Source organism: Ranitomeya variabilis, chromosome 8 (genome assembly GCF_051348905.1).
Source record: "Ranitomeya variabilis isolate aRanVar5 chromosome 8, aRanVar5.hap1, whole genome shotgun sequence".
Taxonomy (NCBI): domain Eukaryota; kingdom Metazoa; phylum Chordata; class Amphibia; order Anura; family Dendrobatidae; genus Ranitomeya; species Ranitomeya variabilis.
In genome coordinates, this window is record NC_135239.1 from 87592447 (window position 1) to 87617673 (window position 25227).

The 25227-nt window shown below is 44.8% G+C and overlaps 1 protein-coding gene across 2 annotated transcripts in view; it reads right to left on the reverse strand.

The window, feature by feature from the left end:
* The window catches only part of KIF14 (kinesin family member 14), a 109665-nt gene that overhangs the window by 29766 nt on the left and 54672 nt on the right, over nt 1-25227 (reverse strand). For both annotated transcript variants that reach the window (XM_077277757.1, XM_077277756.1), the window contains exons 13-19: nt 24709-24772; nt 24212-24396; nt 15054-15156; nt 14317-14477; nt 12736-12883; nt 12482-12634; nt 3176-3302 (exon numbers count right to left, since the gene is read on the reverse strand). In XM_077277757.1, the coding sequence (XP_077133872.1) occupies nt 3176-3302; nt 12482-12634; nt 12736-12883; nt 14317-14477; nt 15054-15156; nt 24212-24396; nt 24709-24772 (941 nt within the window). The remainder of the gene's footprint in view (nt 1-3175; nt 3303-12481; nt 12635-12735; nt 12884-14316; nt 14478-15053; nt 15157-24211; nt 24397-24708; nt 24773-25227) is intronic.

Sequence of the window (25227 nt, forward strand, 5' to 3'; positions counted from 1 at the left end):
AAAATCACAATGCACTTATCATGCAGAATAATAATACTTTACATAAAGGGGCAACTATAATATACACGTCTCATATATTCCATCTCCAAATTCTTTACCTAGCTCCTTATTAAAAAGACTGTCGGCACATAATGACTGTTCAAACGAAGTACAGGAGCTAGGTGCTTCATGGCGGAGGCAAACATTTATACACCTTCCCATCTGCCTGTTTTCCTGCAATCTCCACTTCCATTGTCTTTGATTGACAGCTCTGGCTTCAGAGTCCTTTTAAAGGGATTATCCATTCACTTCTGAATCCTTAACAGTGTGCGCAGAGCAGGATGTCAAGATTCTCTGATTATGCTGCCAAGGCCAGGCGGTCATGTAACCATGCATGTAATTTGCATATTCGGCCACATTCGGACTAGACTAAATTAATCTAAGTGCTTGGAATCGTTTATTTCACTTGTCTTGAGCAAGGCCAAGCAGGTCTAGTTAGCACATGACAGCCTGATCTTAGTATCCACACCAGAGAATCCCGACAGTGTATAGTGTGCGCACTGTAAGAATCTAGAAGTCTACAGTCACGTATAATGACGGCAGACTTTCACCACTTTAAAAAGGAAGAGTTATTTAAAACTTTAAGAAACTTTGAAATATATTGTATCATAGAAAAAAATTATCTTATCAAAGCAAATACAGATTATACAGATTGTCAGCTCACTGAAGAATGAGGGGATAATTGCTGCTAATAAAAGTCTATGGAGGGAGGCGTATATGCTACAAGTTCACATGAAATAATATTTATACTTTATGGCCAAGATTCACGATTTTTTTTGTCTTGTCTTTCTCTTTCCTCAGAAGGATGTTGCTCCATTGATAAAAAGTCAGAATGAGGTCACAAAGCTTGATATATTAGCGCAAATTCAAAGATAAGGGTTTTTCTTTTGTGCCATATTTTAAGATCATTTTAATAAACTTTAAAATGTTGCACCTTAATCTTCAACTGCACAAAATAACCCACAAAAAACAGATTTTGTACTGAAGTATAACTGAAAAATAATTTGACAAAAATGCCCGTAATAAATAAAAGACAAAACTAAGTAAATTTATCAAAGGAGCAAATGAAATAATGAGTAAGATGAAAAAAAAAAGTCAGTTTTAAAACCAACTTTACTCCAGAAAAAAGGTCAAAAGCAATGATAAATCAGCCCCTAAGTGCAGAAGAGGATGTGTGAGCGCATCTAACAATTATTACAGGTTATTGTAATATGTAAGGAGAGGTCCTGACTCTCCCATGAAAATACATGTGTTCCAAAAGCAGAAAAGCCCCTTACCACCTCTTCCCCATGAGCTGAACTTACATCTGTATTGGTGGGGGAGGGTGCAGGGGAAAACAACTCTCAGCCATCTCGGTCAGTCCCGAGGGTAAGGAACCTGCTGTGCATTTCTGACCATTGGGGTTCGTAGTGGTCCGACCTCACAATAATCAGCAACTTATCACCCACCATATAGATAAATGCTGAACTGTTATATGGACAAACCTCTAAGTGTGATACTGATTACCTATAACCCCCTATAGGGTCAATGATTTAGAAGCGTCAAGTATCGTGACCCAGATCTGGGAAGGCCGGGCCACAAGCAGCAGCGAGAGCCATTATAGCAGTCGCGAGAGCCATTATAGCAACAGCGCAGCGAGAGCCATTATAGCGAAAGCCATTATACCATCCGCGAGAGCCATTATAGCAGCCGCGAGAGCCATTACAGCAGCCGCGAGAGCCATTACAGCAGCCGCGAGAGCCATTACAGCAGCCGCGAGAGCCATTACAGCAGCCGCGAGAGCCATTACAGCAGCCGCGAGAGCCATTACAGCAGCCGCGAGAGCCATTACAGCAGCCGCGAGAGCCATTACAGCAGCCGCGAGAGCCATTACAGCAGCCGCGAGAGCCATTACAGCAGCCGCGAGAGCCATTACAGCAGCCGCGAGAGCCATTACAGCAGCCGCGAGAGCCATTATGGCAGCCGCGAGAGCCATTATGGCAGCCGCGAGAGCCATTACGGCAGCCGCGAGAGCCATTACGGCAGCCGCGAGAGCCATTATGGCAGCCGCGAGAGCCACTATAGCAGCCGCGAGAGCCACTATAGCAGCCGCGAGAGCCATTACAGCAGCCGCGAGAGCCATTATAGCAGCCGCGAGAGCCATTATAGCAGCCGCGAGAGCCATTATTGCAGCCGCGAGAGCCATTATTGCAGCCGCGAGAGCCATTATAGCAGAAGCGAGAGCCATTATAGCAGCCGCGAGAGCCATTATAGCAGCCGCGAGAGCCATTATAGCAGAAGCGAGAGCCATTATAGCAGCCGCGAGAGCCATTATTGCAGCCGCGAGAGCCATTATTGCAGCCGCGTTCCATGCGAAACAGCTTTCCCAGAGACCTACTGTATATAACAAACAGCTGAATGTTTTTTGTTTTTTTCCGTAAATTAATATTACTGAGAACTGTTCTATTTCTACAACTCTACATATGACTGAGTGAATTGGTACGTTGGGGTGTGGCGCTATCCAGGTTACACATAACGACCAAGCAGGATGGCACAATAAATGTGGGCTTCTCCAACCTGCCGATACAAAGATGTTCTGAGCCACCTGTGCATTAGGAGCCTGGTTATTTTGACTTCCCGCTAGAAATCAGTGAATCCACTTGCAGAGCCCTGGTCTGGTGGTCACGTCAGCAATCTGGTAGTCCTTTTAGCACCACCTCCTACCTGACAAATTCCCAGTCGCTCTTCTGATTGGTAGGCCTGGAGTGTGTCACGCTGCACTGGTGACATCATGCTGGACCTACAAATCAGAAGAGGCAGGGGATGGTTCACAGGCCATCCGATTGGCCACTGAGGTGGCCCCTGGACAAGGATCCTACCATTTGATTCGCTCATCTCTACTCCTCCGCTTCCCATATGACAGTTTAGCCTGCCCCATGTAGTTCTCCACTGCTGATCTCGGTGGGTTCCTCAGAATAGAGATCCATTGACGTGGGTGCCAATTAGCGGCTAAAGTGAGAAGAATGCAGTGTATGCCCAAGGAAGGACTAAATCCGGTAATAATATGCGGCCACCGTGACTGGCACACTCGCACAAAGTAACATGCGTTTTATACTCTTATATCCTAGAGTGCCCGATAAACACCATATTCATGTACCTGACACATTTCTGTCTCTATTGTTTCTCTCATGTTGTAACATTTCCACTTCTTTAGCAATTTTTTGCTTTTCCATCTCCAGAGCTTGCAGAATTTTGGCATGCCGTATTGTGTGGTCTTCTAAAGCCTACAGGACAGAAATCACATGTCACAAACTCGTGGCTTTGTCCTCAAAAATATTTACTATGTTTCAAATAAGAAACAAAATAAAGGAGAACAGAGCGCCGCCTCAGCTCTATTAGTGATGAAACACTGGCCACAATATAATAAAGTCATTTTAATTAAGTATAGTAAAATACATGAAAATCCAAACAACATACTATCAGCAAGGTAGATCTAAAAAAATGTAAGATAGGTACAATAACAAATGTACATGAGCCACAAATAACAAATCATCCGAAGATGTCAACACCTAGTGGTAGATAAGTCTGTATAATAACAAGCAAAAAAGCAATCTATGTATGTCAGAGAATATGCCTATGCTGGAGTCTGAGCAAGGATATATATATACAGTATATATAAATATATTAGATGGTGGCCCGATTCGGGTATTCTAGAATATGTATGTAGTTTATTTATGAAGTTTTCAGAATAATGCAATTTATACACAGGATTCGGCCGGCCGGGCGCGACCAATTAGCGAAGCGTGGTTCAAATTCCGCGCCAATTCGCGGACGAACTGTGCCTGTCGCTGATTGGTCACACCCGGCCGGCCGCGAACAATCAGTGAAGCAGGGCCTGCTCCAGGTTTTTGAGGGCCCCGGGTGAAAGAGTCTCGATACCACGATTTATGATGCACAGATACAGCAGAGAAATATAGCACAGCCAAGTAGCATATAACACAGCCCACGTAGCATATAGCACAGCCACGTAGTATATAACACAGCCCACGTAGTATATAGCACAGCCCACGTAGTATATAGCACAGCCCACGTAGTATATAGCACAGCCCACGTAGTATATAGCACAGCCACGTAGTAAATAGCAAAAGCCACGTAGTATAAAACACAGCCCACGCAGTGTATAACACAGCCCACGTAGTATATAGCACAGCCCATGTAGAATATAACACAGGCCACATAGTATATAACACACCCACGTAGTATATAATAGGGCTGTGGAGTCGGTAAGCCACAGTTGCGACTCCGACTCCTGGATTTTATCAGGTTCCGACTCAGACTCCAGCTCCTTCATAAATGGCAAATTCGTAACAATAAATTTACTGTTGTAAAATATTAACATCGTGCTTATTCAGTTTCTCACCATCATATAAGTAATCAGACCACTTAGAGAGCAAAAACTATATTTATTAGAATACAATTAGAATATAGCAAATAACTTTTATAAACTTTTATAAACTCTTGTAAGTAAATATGCAATAAACACTGTTATGCAGTTAATAAGAAGAAATCTATAAATTTGTCCTCAGAAAAAGTATTGCCTCTGTCAGATCCTGCTTCATGGATGCCCTCAAATCTGATCTAATTATTTTGAGAGCAGAGAACAACCTCTCTACACTAACTTGGGTTGGTGGCAAAGCAGTAACCTCTCGGGCAACATCTCTGACAATGTCAGGATACAGAGGAATCGCTTGTTGCACTGTTATTTTTGATGAACGGTCACGTTTCTCAATTTCTTTTAGTGCACATGAAAAATTCTGCTGAAATGTACTGGCTGTGTTCTTTGATGGGGATGACTCTTCTTCTATGCGGGAACGCTTTGCACGGTCCTTGTGAGCCAAATATTTTTCGAAATTAAATTCTTCATCAGTTGATGAGGGTGAAGATGTGGCAGGACGACCAAATTCTTCTTGTTCCTCCTGACTGTTCTGCAACCCTTTCATCCTTAATGCTATTTCAAACAGAGCTTCTTTTCCTTTAGTTAGCTGTTGATCATCTAGAAGAATCCAATGCATTGGGTCTACATAAAAAGCTGCCAAAAGAATGTTATTTTGTAATAGTACCTCCTCTCCCCATTTCATTGATGTAGCAATGCCACTTGCAATTAACCCTCCTCTTTGGGACAGGCGAAACATCAGGTTCTTCCACTCCTTTAAGAAAATACCGGGAGTTAAGTCCTCTGCTTGTAATTTTTTAGTCACTGTAAATGGGTGCTCTAGCAATTTTTCCAGCTCAGTCACCTGATTCCACTGACTTTCATTTAGCGTCAGTTGAGGGTTAGCCATGTCTACAAGAAAGGTTTTCAGTTCAACCAAGCGCTGAATCATTAAGTAAGTACTGCCCCATCACGTGGCTTGATCAATAATTTCCCCTTTTCCAGCACGTCTCTTCAAAATTGAGTCAACTTTAGGGGTTCTGGCAACAGTAGCCAATTTTCTCACCTTGCCAATCAGTGCAGCAGCATGTCCTTCTTGCAGACTGTCTCTTATAGCCAGCTGTAGCGTATGCACAACACAGCGCATGTGATGAATGAAAGAACGTATTGACACAGTTTCAACAAGATCATCTAAACTATCATGTTGCTGTTCATCTGAAGCAACTTCAGTTTGCTCCTCAGTTACAATACTGTGTTCCTCTATTTCAAACATTTCTGTGTCTGTGGACCCAGAATGTTCTTCTAGCTGCTGGTCACCATCATTACTCTCATTCATTAGCTTAATAGTACTTATATTTGAAGCATTGTCAGTTACGACAGAAAGAACTTGCTCTTTTCTAAGTTCATAGTCTTGCAGAACCTTTTCCACCAAGACCTGGAGAAACTCACTGGTGTGATGAGATTTGGTGTCTTTTACTGCCAACGTCTTGGTAACTATTTCATTTTTGTCACAAACAAATCGGACATTGATGGCAAAATAGTTCACTCTGTGACGTGTGCAGGTATCCATTTTAAGAAACAGAAAGAAAGCGTCCCTTGAGAGTTTTTTTAAGTTCTTCCTTTTGTTTAAAAGCTTCTTCGATTACTAATTTTCTAATACTCTCTCTCTCTCTCTCTAGAGAAACACCAAGCTTGCGGGCCATTTCCCCATTCAGACACATAAAAGCTGGTCGTGAAAATAATGAAATAGGCACACTGTCCTTTACAACAATCTCTATGATCTGTTTTTTAAATGTATCTACTGTCATTGTCACAGTAACTTTGTCACTGACAAAATATCTTGCAACTGATGGCTGCAAAGTTCTCTGCTCCTTTGTTTGGCTGGAAGAGCTGGGCACTGGTTCATTGGTTTGGATGGAGTCTTTCTCATCCACTGCTTTCAGTACTTCTGGATGAAAGCGCTGTAAATGTCTCTTTAGATTAGAAGCTCTGGTAGGAGCATTTTTATCTTTGCCTGAATATGCACTGATCTTGGCTTCACAGCATTTGTTTTCGTCTGGATCATTTGTCATACACTGACAGACATAATGTTTTCTATCTTGAGTAATGGTGAAATGTTCAAATACAGCTGATTTAATGTGACGCTTCTTTGACATACTCAGGTTTTTAATTCTGCATTCACAATCCAAATGACAATTGTTTTTCCTAAAAACAATTGTACAAAATTATTGCCAGGTCGTACAACTGATATAGTGGTTAGTAATACTGTTATTCCTCATGTACTCACAGTTAACTGATGCAAAGTTTGTTGAAAGGATAATACTTCTTACAGTCTTCCTCTTCTGAGTAGGAGCTGTGAGATGCTTGGAAGACGCACACCTAGTAAACATCTAGTCTAGAGGAGGATCTTTACTACTAAGAATTTGCAACACATTTTCACTTTCAGTTTCATACATTATAAGTAGGGGGGTTGGGGCACCATGAGGTTAACAAAGTATAAGATTAGATAAGGGCAGTAGAGAACAGTGACACACAAGAAGTAAGAAATGTCTCTATCTCCAGCAGAACTGCTTATCACTGTTGTTCATAGTATGATAGAACATATATACTGTATTTGAGTAACATTTATAAAATTCATATGAAAGTTCAATTATGAAATATTAATACATTTTTTTTTTAAAGCTGGAGTCGGTACATTTCTACCGACTCCAACCAAAACTAACTCCGACTCCACGACTCAGACTACACAGCCCTGGTATATAACACAGCCACGTAGTATATAGCACAGCCACATAGTATATTGCCCAGCCACGCATACTGCACAGCTATGTAGTATATAGCACAGCCCACGTAGTATATAGCACAGCCACGTAGTATATAGCACAGCCACGTAGTATATAGCACAGCCCACGTAGTATATAGCACAGCCACGCAGTACATAGCACAGCCACGTAGTATATTGCCCAGCCACGCAGTACATAGCACAGCCACATAGTATATTGCCCAGCCACAAATATTGCACAGCTACGTAGTATAAAGCACAACCCATGTAGTATATAACAGCCATGTAGTATATAGAACAGCCCACGTAGTATATAGCACAGCTCACGCAGTATATAACACAGCCACGTAGTATATTGCCCAGCCACGTAATATATTGCACAGCCACGTAGTATATAGCGCAGCCCACGCAGTATATAGAACAGCCAACGTAGTATATAGCACAGCCCACGTAGTATATAACACAGCCCACGTAGTATATAACAGCTTATAACACAGCCACGTAGTATATAGCAAAGGCCACGTAGTATATAACAGGCCACGTAGTATATAACACAGGCCACGAAGTATATAACACAGCCATGTAGTATATTGCCCAGCCACGTATATTGCACAGCTACGTAGTATATAGCACAGCCACGTAGTATATAGCACAGCACACGTAGTATATAGCACAGCCCACGTAGTATATAGCACAGCCCACGTAGTATATTGCCCAGCCACGTATATTGCAGCTACGTAGTATATAGCACAGCCCACGTAGTATATAACACAGCCACGTAGTATATAGCACAGCCACGTAGTATATTGCCCAGCCACGTAATATATCGCACAGCCACGTAGTATATAGCGCAGCCCACGTAGTATATTAGCAAAGAGACGTAGTATATAACACAGCCCATGCAGTATATAACAGCCCACGTAGTATATAGCAATGTGGGCACCATATCCCTGTTAAAAAAAAAAATGAATTAAAATAAAAAATAGTTATATACTCACCTTCCGGTGGCCCCCGGATCCAAGCGAGGCATTTAGCGATGCTCCGATCCCAAGAATGCATTTAATAGCAGCGTTAACGGACTGCGATACACCGCGGCATAACGCGATGTAATGCAGCCATTAACCCTGTGTGAGCGCTGACTGGAGGGGAGTATGGAGGGAGCACTGATGGAGAGTAGGAAGGGGCTGCCTGACAGACCGTCGCTGACCAATCAGCGACGCGGGATTTCCGTTACAGACGGAAGCGACCCTTAGACAATTATATATATACTAGATGGTGGCCAGATTCTAACGCATCTGGTATTCTAGAATATGCATGTCCACGTAGTATATTGCCCAGACACGCAGTATATTGCCCAGCCACGTAGTATATTGCCCAGCCACGTAGTGTATTGCCCAGCCACGTAGTGTATTGCCCAGTCACGTAGTGTATTGCCCAGTCACGTAGTATATTGCCCAGCCACGTAGTATATTGCCCAGCCACGTAGTATATTGCCCAGTCACGTAGTATATTGCCCAGCCACGTAGTATATTGCCCAGCCACGTAGTATATTGCCCAGCCACGTAGTATATTGCCCAGCCACGTAGTATATTGCCAAGTCACGTAGTATATTGCCCAGCGACGTAGTATATTGCCCAGCGACGTAGTATATTGCCCAGCGACGTAGTATACAGCACAGAGCCACGTAGTATATTGCCCAGCGAAGTAGTATACAGCACAGAGCCACATAGTATATTGGCCAGTCACGTAGTATATTGCCCAGCCACGTTTGTCACAGGTTAAAAAATAAAAATATACTCACCTTTCTGAGGGCCCCTTGCAGTCAACGGCAGCTTCCGGTCCCAGGGTTGGTCTGAGCGCAGGACCTGTGATGACGTCGCGGTCACATGACCGTGTAGCGGTCACATAACCGTGTAGCGGTCACATGACCGTGACGTCACGTCAGGTCCTTTCCGCGCAGGCCTTGTGATGACGTCGCGGTCACATGACCGTGTAGCGGTCACATAACCGTGTAGCGGTCACATAACCGTGACGTCACGTCAGGTCCTTTCCGCGCAGGCCTTGTGATGACGTCGCGGTCACATGACCGTGACGTCATGGCAGGTCCTTCTGCCATACCATCTTTGCCACCGCAACCTGCAACGGAAGATGGCGGGCGGCGCGAGCGGCTCAGCGGACTACATGGGTGAGGGTGAGTATAGCAGGTTTTTTTTTTAATTTATTTTTAACAATACATTTTGTACTATTGATGCCGCATAGGCAGCGTCAATAGTACAAAGTTGGGGACACACAGGGTTAATAGCGGCGGTAACGGAGTGCGTTACCCGCGGCATAACGCGGTCCGTTACCGCCGGCATTAACGCTGTGTGAGCGGAGACCGGAGGGGTGTATGTGGGCGCCGGCAGTGAGTGCGGGGAGTAAGGAGCGGCCATTTTTTTCCGGACTGTGTGCGTCGCTGATTGGTCGCGGCAACCATGACAGGCAGCTGGCGAGACCAATCAGCGAACGAATAACCGCGACAGACAGAAGGACAGACAGACGGAAGTACCCTTAGACAATTATATAGTAGATCGATCTATCTATCTCTATCTATCTATCTATATATATATATATATATATATACATACATACATACATACACACTCACTGGCCACTTTATTAGGTACACCTGTCCAACTTCTTGTTAACACTTAATTTCTAATCAGCCAATCACATGGCGGCAACTCAGTGCATTTAGGCATGTAGACATGGTCAAGACAATCTCCTGCAGTTCAAACCGAGCATCAGTATGGGGAAGAAAGGTGATTTGAGTGCCTTTGAACGTGGCATGGTTGTTGGTGCCAGAAGGGCTGGTCTGAGTATTTCAGAAACTGCTGATCTACTGGGATTTTCACGCACAACCATCTCTAGGGTTTACAGAGAATGGTCCGAAAAAGAAAAAAAATCCAGTGAGCGGCAGTTCTGTGGGCGGAAATGCCTTGTTGATGCCAGAGGTCAGAGGAGAATGGGCAGACTGGTTCGAGCTGATAGAAAGGCAACAGTGACTCAAATCGCCACCCGTTACAACCAAGGTAGGCCTAAGAGCATCTCTGAACGCACAGTGCGTCGAACTTTGAGGCAGATGGGCTACAGCAGCAGAAGACCACACCGGGTACCACTCCTTTCAGCTAAGAACAGGAAACTGAGGCTACAATTTGTACAAGCTCATCGAAATTGGACAGTAGAAGATTGGAAAAACGTTGCTTGGTCTGATGAGTCTCGATTTCTGCTGTGACATTCGGATGGTAGGGTCAGAATTTGGCGTAAACAACATGAAAGCATGGATCCATCCTGCCTTGTATCAACGGTTCAGGCTGGTGGTGGTGATGTGCAGCCGACAAATCTGCGGCAACTGTGTGATGCCATCATGTCAATATGGACCAAAATCTCTAAGGAATGCTTCCAGCACCTTGTTGAATCTATGCCACGAAGAATTGAGGCAGTTCTGAAGGCAAAAGGGGGTCCAACCCGTTACTAGCATGGTGTACCTAATAAAGTGGCCGGTGAGTGTATATATATATATATAAGAGGCATCGCGATTACTCGCTAATTACGCCCTCTGCACAGTAGCTCTGCCCCCCACCACATATAATCCCACCCCCACCTTATTACCACACAATCCCGCCCCCCACCCCATTACCACACATAATCCCACCCCCCACCACATTACCACACATAATCCCAACCCCCCAGCACATTTATTGTTATTAACTTCATTTTAAGTTAATTTACCACCTGCGTAAGCGCTATTGAATGTTACCATTATTTACTTTAGTAAATATATATATATATATATATATTGCACATAGCCTACATATAGGCTGTGTGTGCAAAAATATATATAATACATACAATCTAGTGAAAGACTTGTAGGAGTTAATTCTACTAAAGAACTAAAGATTGGATGCAAAAATCACTAAGAATTAGAACATATATACCCAGCCATTAAACGGTAAACCAGTCAAACAAGTGTACCAACGTACGTTTCGCCCATCTTCATCAGGGGAAGTGGTTACCACAAGGTAGACTGAACTCTTACTCCTACAAGTTGTTCACTAGATTGAATTATATATTTTTTGTGCATATAACACACATACAGAAACTTGATCAGACTTGAGCATAGGCATATTCTCTAGCATAAATAGAGATTGCTTTTTTGTTTGTTGTTATACAGACTTATCTACTGCTAGGTGTTAACGTTTTAGGATGATAATTTGTTATTTGTGGCACATGTACATTTGTTATTGTACCTATCTTACATTTTTTTTTAGATCTACCTTGCTGATAGTATGTTGTTTAGATTTTCATATTTAATGACATTTTATTATATTGTGGGAAGTGTTTTATCACCCCCAATACAGCTGAGGTAGCGCTCCGTTCTCCGTTTTGTTGTTTCATATTTCATAAGTGTTTTCCCGTCACTTTGATGGATCCATATTAGGCGGCTCTTAGATTTTGTATATGTTTTAAAGGGAACCTGTCACCCCCCTCAGGCGTTTGTAACTAAAAGAGCCACCTTGTGCAGCACTAATGCTGCATTCTGACAAGGTGGCTCTTTAGTTATGCTCCCTGCACACGCTGAAATAAACGCTTAGAAAATGTGCCCCCTCATACCGTTAAATCATCCCAGGGGCGGGTCTTTCCCTCCTAATCAGATGCAGCACAGCCATCACTCCGGAGCTGTGCGCGCTGGGCGCCGCCTCCTCTTGCTTCATTAGCGTTCCCGGCGCCTGCGCTGTAAGTATTTTTTTTCCGAGCATGCGCAGTTGCATGAGCCGGGAATGCTAATGAAGCAAGTGGAGGCACAGGCCTGGAGTGACGGCTGTGCTGTGTCTGATTAGGGGGGAAAGACCCGCCCCCGGAACGATTTCATGGTATGAGGGGGCACATTTTATAAGCGTTTATTTCAGCGAGTGCAGGGAGCATAACTAAAAGAGCCACCTTGTCAGAATGCAGCATTAGTGCTGCACAAGGTGGCTCTTTTACTTACAAACGCCTGAGGGGGGTGACAGGTTCCCTTTAAATATGTTAAAAAGTTTCCAAATTAATATAGGATTAAAAATGGAGCATCCCGAGAACAGACATCCACTGAATATATTTGCCACAGAGCCAAGTGTCTGGCTTCATAAGGCTCTTGGTTTTAGCTCAGGCTGGCCATGCACAAAAGACAGATTTCAGCTCAGTACTGCACGTGTCACCCAGTCATCTACCTGTTTCGTTGCGATGGTCTCCATCTCAAGTCTCCGCTTGTTGAGCTGCACTTCTTGCTGAAGTTGCATCTTTGCTTCTTCCAGCTCCTGGATTTTGCTCACAGCTTTCTTGCTGCTCATCTCCTGCTGTTGTTTCTTCAGAGTCTCCTCTTTCTAATTAGATACAGTAATTAGGTATAAAGCAGAACAACTCATGGCCTTATATAGAGGATTCTGAATAATATACATGGAGGCAAGCAGAAGATGAAGCTCACCAGCACTGCCTCCAAGGCCCGGATCCTGTCCTCGTACGCCGACCTCTGGGAGCAGAGCTCCTGTTGTGCCATTTCTTTTGCGATCTGGATTCCGTGAATCATTTCTTCCTTTGCTCTCACTCGAGCTTCCTCGATCTCTTCTTCTAACCTACAATGTAAAGAACACGTGTGTTTGAACATATTGGATAAGAAATTATTGGTCTTCGTGTGTCATCTATAGAGATATATATATATAATTGTCTAAGGGGCACTTCCGTCTGTCTGTTTGTCACGGAAATCCCGCGTCACTGGACAGGCGACAGGCACAGCCCGGCCGAGAATTAGTCCCTCCCTACTTCCATCCAGTCAGTGCCCGGCGCCTGCTCCATAATCCCCTCCAGTCAGCGCTCACACAGGGTTAATGGCAGCGTTAACGGACCGCGTTATGCCTATGCAGCATCAATAGTAAAAAAAATCTAATGTTAAAAATAATAAAAAAACAAAGAACCTGCTATTCTCACCTTCCGTTGTCCGCCAATGCGTGCACGGCTGCCGCCAGCTTCCGTTCCCAGAGATGCATTGCGAAATTACCCAGAAGACTTAGCCGTCTCGCGAGACCGCTAAGTCATCTGGGTAATTTCGCAATGCATCTCTGAGAACGGAAGCTGGCGGCAGCCGCGCGCGCATCGGGACAGCTTCGCTGGACACCGGAGGGTGAGTATATGGCTATGTGCACATGTTGAGAAATGGGGTGCAGAATTTTCTGCACAAAAATCCACATCTCCTGGCAGAATCCGCAGGTGCAGATTTGCCACGGATTTTATGCGCATTTTGTGTGGTTTTTATGTGGAATTGATGCGGATTTTCTGCGGTTTTAACCACTGCGGATTTCTATAATGGAAGGGTGCAGAAACGCTGTAGATCCGCACAAAAGAAGTGACATGCACTTCTTTTAAATCCGCAGCGTTTCCGCGCTGATTTTTCCGCACCATCTGCACAGCTTTTTTTCACATTTGTTTACATTGTACTGTATATCACAGTGCGGATCTGCAGCGTTTCTGCGCGGAAAAATCCACTGCGGATCCGCACTAAATCCACATCGTGTGCACACAGCCTATAACTATTTTTTATTTTAATTATTTTTTTTTAAACAGGGATATGGTGCCCACATTGCTATACACAGTACTACGTGGGCTGTGTTATATACTGCGCGGCCACTGTTATATTCTGCGCGGCCACTGTTATATACTGCGCGGCCACTGTTATATACTGCGCGGCCACTGTTATATACTGCGCGGCCACTGTTATATACTGCGCGGCCACTGTTATATACTGCGCGGCCACTGTTATATACTGCGTGGCCTCTGTTATATACTGCGTGGCCTGTGTTATACATTATGTGGGCTGTGTTATATACTACGTGGCTGTGTTATATACTGTGTTATATACTGTGTGGCTGCTACATACTACGTGGCTCCTATATACTACGTGGCCTGTGCTATATACTATGTGGCTGCTATATACATACATACATATTCTAGAATACCCGATGCGTTAGAATCGGGCCACCATCTAGTAACTAATAAGAACGTTTCCTCTTACTTAGATCTTTGTGCATGCAGAAGCTCATTCTTTGCAAACTCAAAGTCCTTGGGCCGTTCTGATGGTAGAGTTGAAATTCTTGATGGTCCTTTCAATTGCTGGACCTCAACAGGGTGATTAAATCTGAAATAATGGTCACCTCCCAGAATAACACGATCCCCCTAAAAAAGATCAAACATCGCTATTTAAAAGTAGATTAACACAAACAAACATGTTTCATGTATATAATATCACAGACATAGATGTTAGGGTCATTGTGCCATCTATATCTAATCCAATGCAATAAGGTTTATGTTTGCAGCTACTATGCATCTCCACAGTTACAAACGACAAGCAAAAGCAATCCTGTAGTTCATGGGTGTCCTATACGGACAGTAGGGGAGTAAGAAGTGGCGGCAGATGGGCAGGAGTAACATAGGAGTGCAGGATAAGGTTTTATTTGCAGCCTGTAACCATTCATACTCATAGGACTGTGTAAGAGCAGCTTGATATTATTAAACCTCTAGCCTTTATTATGTTTAAATGTGAAGAATAGGGGCATCTTCTGTGCAATTCCTGCCTGATGAAATGATGGCCCTTAGGATGGTCTGCTTTATGGTGATGGTGTGCTTTGCACATTTCCAGTGATAGCAATGGAGGGTGCATAACATAACCATTTAAACCAGTCACTTGTATTTTAATACCACTTTCTTAGGATCCTTCAATTTGGCGCAATCTAATTTAAAAAAAACACATACGTGGTGCAAAACCGTTGAAGATGAAATCTGATTTCCATTGACATAAGTCTTGGCATCTCCTGTAGGGGTAACAGTCACTGTGCTGTGGATATTTGTGATCATGCTAAAGGGACAAGAAAAAAATAATGCAATATTAAAGTTAAAAATCATACCAAGAAGAATCATTTCAGAACTTTTTCCACCTTCAGTGTCACCCATAATGTGTACAAATGCATGAGAAACAAACTGATACCATTAGGAGGGGGAAACGAAAATAAAACTAAAATAAAGTAGATTCAGATTGGTTCTGTGATTGTGTTCTGCATTAACCAATCCCTTTTACACTTGTAAATGGTAGTCAGTAAACAGATGCCATTGTTTACAGCGATTCTGATTAACCCCATATAAAGTTTATCTGTTCTTCTAGGACTTTCCAGACATTTTGTTAGCAGCATCTTAAAGCAAAAGCAATGGTCCATAATCAGCTTACAAGACAGCAAAGGTATCTCGTTGAAAGTGATCAGTGAGGAGAAAGGGAACAAAAAAAAAAAATGTCCAAAGCATTAGATAACTCTGGTTACTCAGTGAAGATCAACATCAATGTGTGGCTTAAATTGGCACAAAAATTACATTACCTAGTACTCAACGTCCCTCAAAAATTGATGAAAAGACTATGAGAAAATTGGTATTAGAGGCTGCCAGGAGGCCTACAGCAACATTAAAGGACCGGCAGGAATTTCTGGCAAATAACGGTTGTGTACTACAGGTGATGATCTCCCATGTTCTTCATATGTCTAGCCTGTGGGGCAGGGTGTCAAAACGGAAGCCTTTTCTTACAAAGAGAAACATTCAAGCACAACTACTGCATGTTTTGTGCAAGCCTACATCGAATCTTTCAAAATCATGAGGGAACACATGTTATGGTCTGATGAAACCAAGGTTGGACTTTTTGGCCATAATTACAAAAGGTACAGGTGCATCTCACAAAATTAGAATATCATCAAAAAGTTAATTTATTTCAGTTCTTCAATACAAAAAGTGAAACTCATATTATATAGAGTCATTACAGAGTGATCTATTTCAAGTGTTTATTTCTGTTGATGTTGATGATTATGGCTTACAGCCAATGAAAACCCAAAAGCCATTATCTCAGTAAATTAGAATACTTTATAACACCAGCTTGAAAAATGATTTTAAAATCTGAAATTTTGGCCTCCTGAAATGTATGTTCAGTAAATGCACTCAGTACTTGGTCGGGGCTCCTTTTGCCTCAATTACTGCATCAATGCAGCGTGGCATGGAGGCGATAAGCCTGTGGCACTGCTGAGGTGTTATGGAAGCCCAGGTTGCTTTGATAGCAGCCTTTAGCTCGTCTGCATTGTTGGGTCTGGTGTCTCATCTTCCTCTTGATATTACTCCATAGATTCTTTATGGGGTTAAGGTCAGGCGATTTTGCCAACCAACCCAGCACAGTGATACTGTTGTTTTTAAACCAGGTATAGGTACTTTTGGCAGTGTGGACAGGTGCCAAGTCCTGCTGGAGAATGAAATTTCCATCTCCAAAAAGCTTGTCGGCAGAGGGAAGCATGAAGTGCTCTAAAATTTCCTGGTAGACAGCTGCGCTGACTTTGGTCTTGAGAAAGCACAGTTTACCTACACCAGCAGATGACATGGCTCCCCAAACCTTGATTTCCAAGTTCTAGTGTGAAGTTTCCACAATCAATGATAGTTTCGGGAGCCATGTCATCTGCTGGTGTAGGTCCACTGTGTTTTATCAAGACCAAAGTCAGCGCGGCCATCTACCAGGAAATTTTAGAGGACTTCTGTTATGACCTGGTGGTTACGGAGAAGCACTGATATGACCTGGTGGGTAAAATGAGTCTTGGGACAAGCTCTGGGAGGTGGTAGCTTTACTGACCGCAGTTCCTAATCCTAACACCAACACTAGAAATAGCCGTGGGACATTCCTGTCACTCCCTAGATGCCTCGTCACAGCCTAAGAACTAGTGCAGCGCCCCCACTGCCGCAGGGCCGAGGGGTACCCGGTCCCGGGCCTCTGAGTCTCTGCTCTGGGGTTGTCACGGTGGCTAGACCCGGTCCGTGACCCTGCTGAGGGGCGCCCAATGAAAGGTGTGGGTGGTGATGATGTTGTAGTGGTGCGGTGCAGGTCACAGTAAATAACAAGGACACCAGGTTGCAGTCTCTTTACCTCTTTACTGAAGGCTTCAGGATCCTCAGTCCGGAATACGGTCAACCAGGCTGCGCAAGTCCGGCCGGTCCGATGGCACCTCCAGAGTTCCCTTTGCAGGTGGAAATCTGTGCCTACCTTCTAGCGCTTGTGTGTTATGGTCCTCCCCTGCTGTGCTTACGGGATAGTCCCCACAACTGTTGTGTCTGTTTCTGAAGTTCCCTCACAACTCGATTATGATGTTCTTCTTCGTCCCCCCGATTATATGGCTAGGACGCACCCGTATGACGGGTAGGCTCGGAGCTCTTCCTGGAACCTAGTGTCGCCCCTCTCCTGTTGTTGCCCCCTATGTCTTCTTAGGTGATTTGGGTGAGACAGCCCGCCTATAACTGACTGTCCTGCCGTAGGTTTGAAGTTAGGCCTGGAGCTCTATACTTCCTCGGCGTTCCGGCCACCGGCTGCGCGCCTCAGTAGGATGTTGCCTCATCTTACAGCACGACTCCTACTGGTGTTTCTCCTTGTTGCGTTGATCTCGTTTCTCACTCAGCACAATAAACCTCGCTTCTTGTCCTTTCTTAGGGCACCGCCGCTATCTCGTGCAGGCGCGGTCCTGTAATGTTCTCTCTGTTCGCTAGGCCTCTGTCACGATCCCACCCCTGACAGGGACCCCCCTGAATCTTCCCCTGCAACACCCTCTGCCACAGGATGTTGCCTGACTCCAACCCAGTCAGCTTCTAACTAACTTCCTGTCTAACCCCCAGTTTTACCAGACTGTGAGGAGTGGCCTAATACATAGCGCCCTTAGCTCCCCCTGGAGGCCAGACTGTGAAGTGCATTGATGTCTGTGATACCTGGTCAGGTGAACTCCTTCAGTGCCATCAGACGTACCATAGCCCCCCTTAGCGGCGGAGCATCAGTACTGCAACGACCAGGACTCTGGGGCGCTGCACTCCCCCCCCCCCCCCCCCGGTTAAATCCAGTACTCCTGGACTGGGAAGAAAACAACAATACATGTCAGCAAAAAGACATACAATTTTGAAATGCAATAACAATAAGTAAGTTTGAACAGAGCTTCCCTTTATGGGAGGTGGGGACACTTGAACGTTACAAACATAGTTAAATACTTTAAATAACGTACTATAAATAACTTTCTTACCCAACCGGGTATTCTACTAAGTGCAAATTTTTGAACAATAATTTAACATTGCCTTCAAGGACGTACACGCTGAATCCACTAAAGACCTTCTTATAAAACACTATAAGGCTAATCAACTTTTCCTTCATTTTCCATCCTTACATCTGCAGGACCGCCTGTCTATCTGCCCCAGGCCTACTGCCTCTCGTTCTATTGCAGGACCGCCCCTTTCCGCCCGGGCCTACTGCCTTTCTGCTACTATACATAGTATAGAACGTATCATCCATCTCTCAGTTCAGGATCACCGAGCCATCTCTGTATGGCTCCAAGGAGGACTCACCGACTAACCCCGTATGGGTTCACTTCCTGTCCTCATTCTCTAACACATTATTAAGCATTCCTTACAATTAACTAGCTAACTACATATAACTGCTACATGTAAGCATTATCACTATTTCTCTTAAGGCATCATTATACTTTAAGTGCTATGGGTGAACGTTCCCTTTAAGAAGGGACCAAGTCTCTATGAGGTAGTGCAACTTCTCAAGCTGCAAGTCCGTACGCAGCAAGGACTCCGGTACTGCTTCCAGGAACAGTTTCTTCGCAGAGCCCTTTTCTTTGTCCAACCAGTAGAGGGCACCTTTAAGAAGGTGCAAACTATTTACAATAAGTTTGTAATCATGCAGTGTTCATGATCCAACAGTTCTTTTCCAAATAGGGGGTTAAAAGGAGCAGAAAGGGAAAACAAAAACAAAAATAAAAAGCAATAGGGATCCCGGGTAAACAAAGGGATCCCTTTAAGAATAACCCTAGTCGGGTTTAAAGCAGCAAAAAGCAGGGAAACAAACAGTTAACTATTTACATATCCATGGCATCGAGGTTTACTCTCGCTCTGGCGGCCGTAGCTCCGCATAGACCTCGCTCGGCAAGGTGATCGGCGAGATCGGGGCCTTTAAGAAGTGCTCCATACCCATGGCCCAATCCCAGGGTGTAAAGCGCCGGAGTCTATAGGTCCCAGGGAGAGGGGGTAACGCGACGGGGTCTATCAGCAGGTCCTCTGCTGGCGAGGCAGGGTCGTTCTTCATACCTGCTTCAGACGCGGTCCCTCTGGTGCCGATCTGCTCCGTCTCCGCTGGGATCTGGAACGCTGGTTGCAGGGCCTTGCGCTGCGGCGTTGTCATCTCCGTTTGCAGCATCTCGCTTTCCGGCAGAGCCTTGCTTTCTGGCTTCGGAGCGCTGGAACTTCTTTCTTGCTCCGGACCAGACGAGGCTGCCGACAGACGTCTGGTGAGGCTCCCGATGAAGGTCTTCTTCCACCCGGCCTCAGTGCTCAGCTGCGTCCGCAGGAGTTGGTCGCTGAGCTCATCCACTCCGGCCGGCAGGAAGTCAGTATCAGCGGTGGAGGCCTGGTCACGGTGTCCCTCCGGGTAGCTGGGGGAGTCCTCTGCTCCGACCCCACGCTCCGGTTCCGGGCAGCTCGCCATGGCGTCCTCCACGTGGTTCGCTGCTTCTTCCTCGTCCTTTTCCCGCTCTCTCCTCCGTAGGCGGTTTCGCTTTCTTTGCCCTCCATTAAGGATTAGGAGGCGGATCTCGGCTGCTGACGGACACGTCCTCAAGGGACAGAAATACTTAGACTGGGCGGCCATTGTCTTTCGCGCTCTTCAGCTTGTTCACGCCCACTTCCACGCCCTTCTTCTTCTCCTGCGCTCTCCTTAGCGCTGTAATGGCGGCGGTTTCGGCGGGAACTTTTGGCGGCAAGTGGCAGTACACAGTCTTTGCAATAAGTCACACTCCAAGTATAATAAATCACAGTTCCAAGGCACACATGACCTGATCCTTCAGGCTTAAGTAGATCCTGTTTGTGACGCCAAGTTTGCAGCGCCCCCACTGCCGCAGGGCCGAGGGGTACCCGGTCCCGGGCCTCTGAGTCTCTGCTCTGGGGTTGTCACGGTGGCTAGACCCGGTCCGTGACTCTGCTGAGGGGCGCCCAATGAAAGGTGTGGGTGGTGATGATGTTGTAGTGGTGCGGTGCAGGTCACAGTAAATAACAAGGACACCAGGTTGCAGTCTCTTTACCTCTTTACTGAAGGCTTCAGGATCCTCAGTCCGGAATACGGTTAACCGGGCTGCGTGAGTCTGGCCGGTCCGATGGCACCTCCAGAGTTCCCTTTGCAGGTGGAAATCTGTGCCTTCATTCTAGCGCTTGTGTGTTGTGGTCCTCCCCTGCTGTGCTTACGGGATAGTCCCCACAACTGTTGTGTCTGTTTCTGAAGTTCCCTCACAACTCGATTATGATGTTCTTCTTCGTCCCCCCGATTATATGGCTAGGACACACCCGTATGACGGGTAGGCTCGGAGCTCTTCCTGGACCCTAGTGTCGCCCCTCTCCTGTTGTTGCCCCCTATGTCTTCTTAGGTGATTTGGGTGAGACAGCCCACCTATAACTGACTGTCCTGCCGTAGGTTTGAAGTTAGGCCTGGAGCTCTATACTTCCTCGGCGTTCCAGCCACCGGCTGCGCGCCTCAGTAGGATGTTGCCTCGTCTTAAAGCACGACTCCTACTGGTGTTTCTCCTTGTTGCGTTGATCTCGTTTCTCACTCAGCACAATAAACCTCGCTTCTTGTCCTTTCTTAGGGCACCGCCGCTATCTCGTGCAGGCGCGGTCCCGTAACGTTCTGTCTGTTCGCTAGGCCTCTGTCAGGATCCCACCCCTGACAGGGACCCCCCTGAATCTTCCCCTGCAACACCCTCTGCCACAGGATGTTGCCTGGCTCCAACCCAGTCAGCTTCTCTCTAACTTCCTGTCTAACCCCCAGTTTTACCAGATTGTGAGGAGTGGCCTAATACATAGCGCCCTTAGCTCCCCCTGGAGGCCAGACTGTAAAGTGTATTGGTGTCTGTGATACCTGGTCAGGTGAACTCCTTCAGTGCCATCAGACGTACCATAGCCCCCCTTAGCGGCGGAGCATCAGTACTGCAACGACCAGGACTCTGGGGCGCTGCACTAGCTACCCCTAAAGATGGAAACAGAAAACTCTCTCGCCTCAGAGAAATTCCCAAAAGGAAAGATAGCCCCCCACAAATATTAACCGTGAGTAGAGAGGGAAATGACATACACAGAAATGAAATCAGATTTTAGCAAAGGAGGCCAATTCTAATCTAGATAGACAGAAAATAGAAAAGGATACTGTGCGGTCAGTATTAAAAACTAAAAATCCACGCAGAGTTTACAAAAATGATCTCCACACCGACTCACGGTGTGGAGGGGCAAATCTGCTTCCCCAGAGCTTCCAGCTAGCCTGAATATTTCATAATGACAAGCTGGACAAAAGAAACATAACTTAACTGAGCAGTAAGGTCCAAAGCAAATGGACAACCAAAGAACTAGCAAGAACTTATCTTATGCTGAAATGGACAGGCCATCAGAGAAATCCAAGTAGAGATCTGAATCCAACCCAGAGAACATTGACAGCTGGCATGGACTACAGACCAGAGCCAAGTTAAATAGCAAGGCCAGTGGAGCCGATTAGTGAAAGCAGCTGCTGCAGAACCTCAAGGAGCAGCAGTACTACTCGAAACCACCAGAGGGAGCCCAAGGGCAGAACTCACAAAAGTACCATTCATAACCACAGGAGGGAGCCCAAGAACGGAATTCACAACAGACTTCATGCTTCCCTCTGCCGACAAGCTTTTTGGAGATGGAAATTTCATTCTCCAGCAGGACTTGGCACCTGTCCACACTGCCAAAAGTACCAATACCTGGTTTAAAAACAACAGTATCACTGTGCTGGGTTGGTTGGCAAAATCGCCTGACCTTAACCCCATAGTGAATCTATGGTGTATTATCAAGAGGAAGATGAGAGACACCAGACCCAACAATGCAGACAAGATGAATGCTACTATCAAAGCAACCTGGGCTTCCATAACACCTCAGCAGTGCCACAGGCTGATTACCTCCATGCCACGAAGCATTGATGCAGTAATTGATGCAAAAGGAGCCCGACCAAGTATTGAGTGCAATTACTGAACCTACATTTCAGTAGGCCAACATTTCGTATTTTAAAATCATTTTTCAAGCTGGTATTATAAAGTATTCTAATTTACTGAGATAATGACTTTTGGGTTTTCATTGGCTGTAAGCATAATCATCAACATCAACAGAAATAAACACTTAAAATAGATCACTCTGTTTGTAATTACTCTATATAATATAGGAGTTTCACTTTTTGTATTGAAGAACTGAAATAAATTTCCTCACCTCACCAACCGTTACACCGATGCCTCTACCTTGTGCCAGTCATTACACTGGCTACCCATCCACTCCAGAATTCAGTACAAAACTATTACCCTCATCCACAAAGCACTCCATGGCTCAGCACCACCCTACATTTCCTCTCTGGTCTCAGTCTACCACCCTACCCGTGCCCTCCGCTCCACTAATGACCTGAGGTTAGCATCCTCAATAATCAGAACCTCCCACTCCCGTCTCCAAGACTTTACACGTGCTGCGCCGATTCTCTGGAATGCACTACCTAGGTTAATACGATTAATCCCCAATCCCCACAGTTTTAAGCGTGCCCTAAAAACTCATTTGTTCAGACTGGCCTACCGCCTCAACGCATTAACCTAACGATCCCTGTGTGGCCTATTTAAAAAAAAACAAAAAAAAAACAAAACAAAACAAAAAAAAAAAACCAATCAGGTTCCTCGCATCATGTTCTCATACACTTTATGCAGTCAATAGCACTCTGTGTCTGTACTGTTACATACTTAGGTAGTTAACTGGTTCATGCAGCTTTACATGAACACCCGAGCCTTACACTATGGCTGGTCCGAACGACGAAAGCAATTGTTACCATCCACCTCTCGTGTCTCCCCTTTTCCTCATAGTTTGTAAGCTTGCGAGCAGGGCCCTCATTCCGCCTGGTATCTATTTTGAACTGTGATTTCTGTTATGCTGTAATGTCTATTGTCTGTACAAGTCCCCTCTATAATTTGTAAAGCGCTGCGGAATATGTTGGCGCTATATAAATAAAAATTATTATTATTATTATAAATTCTAATTTTGTGAGATGCACCTGTATATTTGGTGCAAAGTCGGCATTACACAACACCAAAAGAACTCCATACCCAGAGTGAAACACAGTGGAGGAATCATTATGCTTTAGAGTTGACTTCTGGCAGCTGGAACTGGGAATTATGAATAGATCGAAATATCAGTCAATTTTGCAACTAAACTATCAGGTCGCTTCTAATTAGCTGAAGATGGAGAAAAATTTCACCTTAAAGTATGACAATGACCCTAAGCATACCTCTAAATCAACAAAAGAACGACTTCATCAGAAGAAGATAAAAGTTTTGGAACGGCCCAGCCAGAGCCCGGACCTGAATCCAACTGAAAATCTATGGTTGACTTGAAGAGGGAGCTGTAGACGAGAGATGATATCGCAATCTGACAGATTAGGAGAGCGACTGCAAGGAAGAGTGGACAAAGACTGCCAATTCTACATGTGCCATGCTGATAGACTCCTACCCAAGAAGTGTGAATGGTGTCAAATTCAAAGGTTACATAAAAAAGTGTTACTTTATGGGTCTGCATATTTTTGCAACCACATTATTTTAATTCTAGATTTTTCTTTTTCCACCTGAAAAGATTTCAGTATATTTTTCAATGGATTGGTACAGATTATGAGTGACATTAAAAGATGGAACAAGTTTGGCAATGATTCTTCTTGGGTTGATTTGTTTTGCAATAATAGATCAGTTATATATATGTAACAAGATATATAAGATTATAACACGACCGGTCTATTAATAGATAGTTACACAGGTCTAAATTTGCCGTCCATGACGTACCAGTGGTCTTCAGCAATGAGTGCGCCGGACAGCTGGATGTCGTGTGATGAACCTGCCTGATATTTCCCCACCGTGGTCGCTCCTTCTTTTATCATGTAGAGCAACATCTCAGACAACTGAGGATCTTCATTAAGATTCACAAGGTTTGGTAAACGATTATCCATCTTGAAAGTGATACCTGCTTTCTGGAAGACACAATAAATGGGCACCATATTGGACACACACTGGTCTTCACAAACAATATGTACATTGCTATATGATACAAAGCACATTATGTGCATTCTGAACAGGCTCAGATCATAAAATAACTTTACAATTCTTAGCCCCAACACACAGGAGCTTGGAATCGGCAATGTGAGAAGAGTCAGAGTGTCGGTAATCTACTGAAGAGGATGCCGTGCGATATCTACCTGGACCTGCTAGATCCATCTTTCCCATACAAATATGGAGCATCACCGCCAATGGCTATATGCTCCGAAGTCCGGATCAAAACCCACCTGTAACTCTTTTGTTTCCTCTTTCTTCCTTTGTTCCGCTTGCTCCAGCTTTTCTTTCCAGGCCCTTAATAAGAACCAAGAATATAAGAAAGATAAAAAATACATTTTCCATAATAAAATTGATGGGGCATTAGTGTTCCCAGATTAGTCGGCCATCTTTGCATGTTATCATGCCCCTGTGGGTGTGATAACATGATTTGCCGGAGTCATTACCAGCTACCTACAAATTATGTTACCACACCCACAGAGGCATGTTAAATGCAAAGAGAACAGACTAGTCTGAGGATACGAACGCTCCATCAATTGGTCAAAGCCCTAATTAGCATAGGAAAAGCAGAGGTTATAAATGCTCATACATACGTGAATGCTGCTGAGTTGTTAGGCACGGGGGACCTGACAGGTTCCCTTTAACCCACTAATGAGGAATCAAGGTATGACAGCTGCTGGAGTCAGGAGACCCCGCCATGTAGAACAATTGGTAGGAGGATAGGAGTAGTGGTCTGCGCTGCTGTGCTAGAT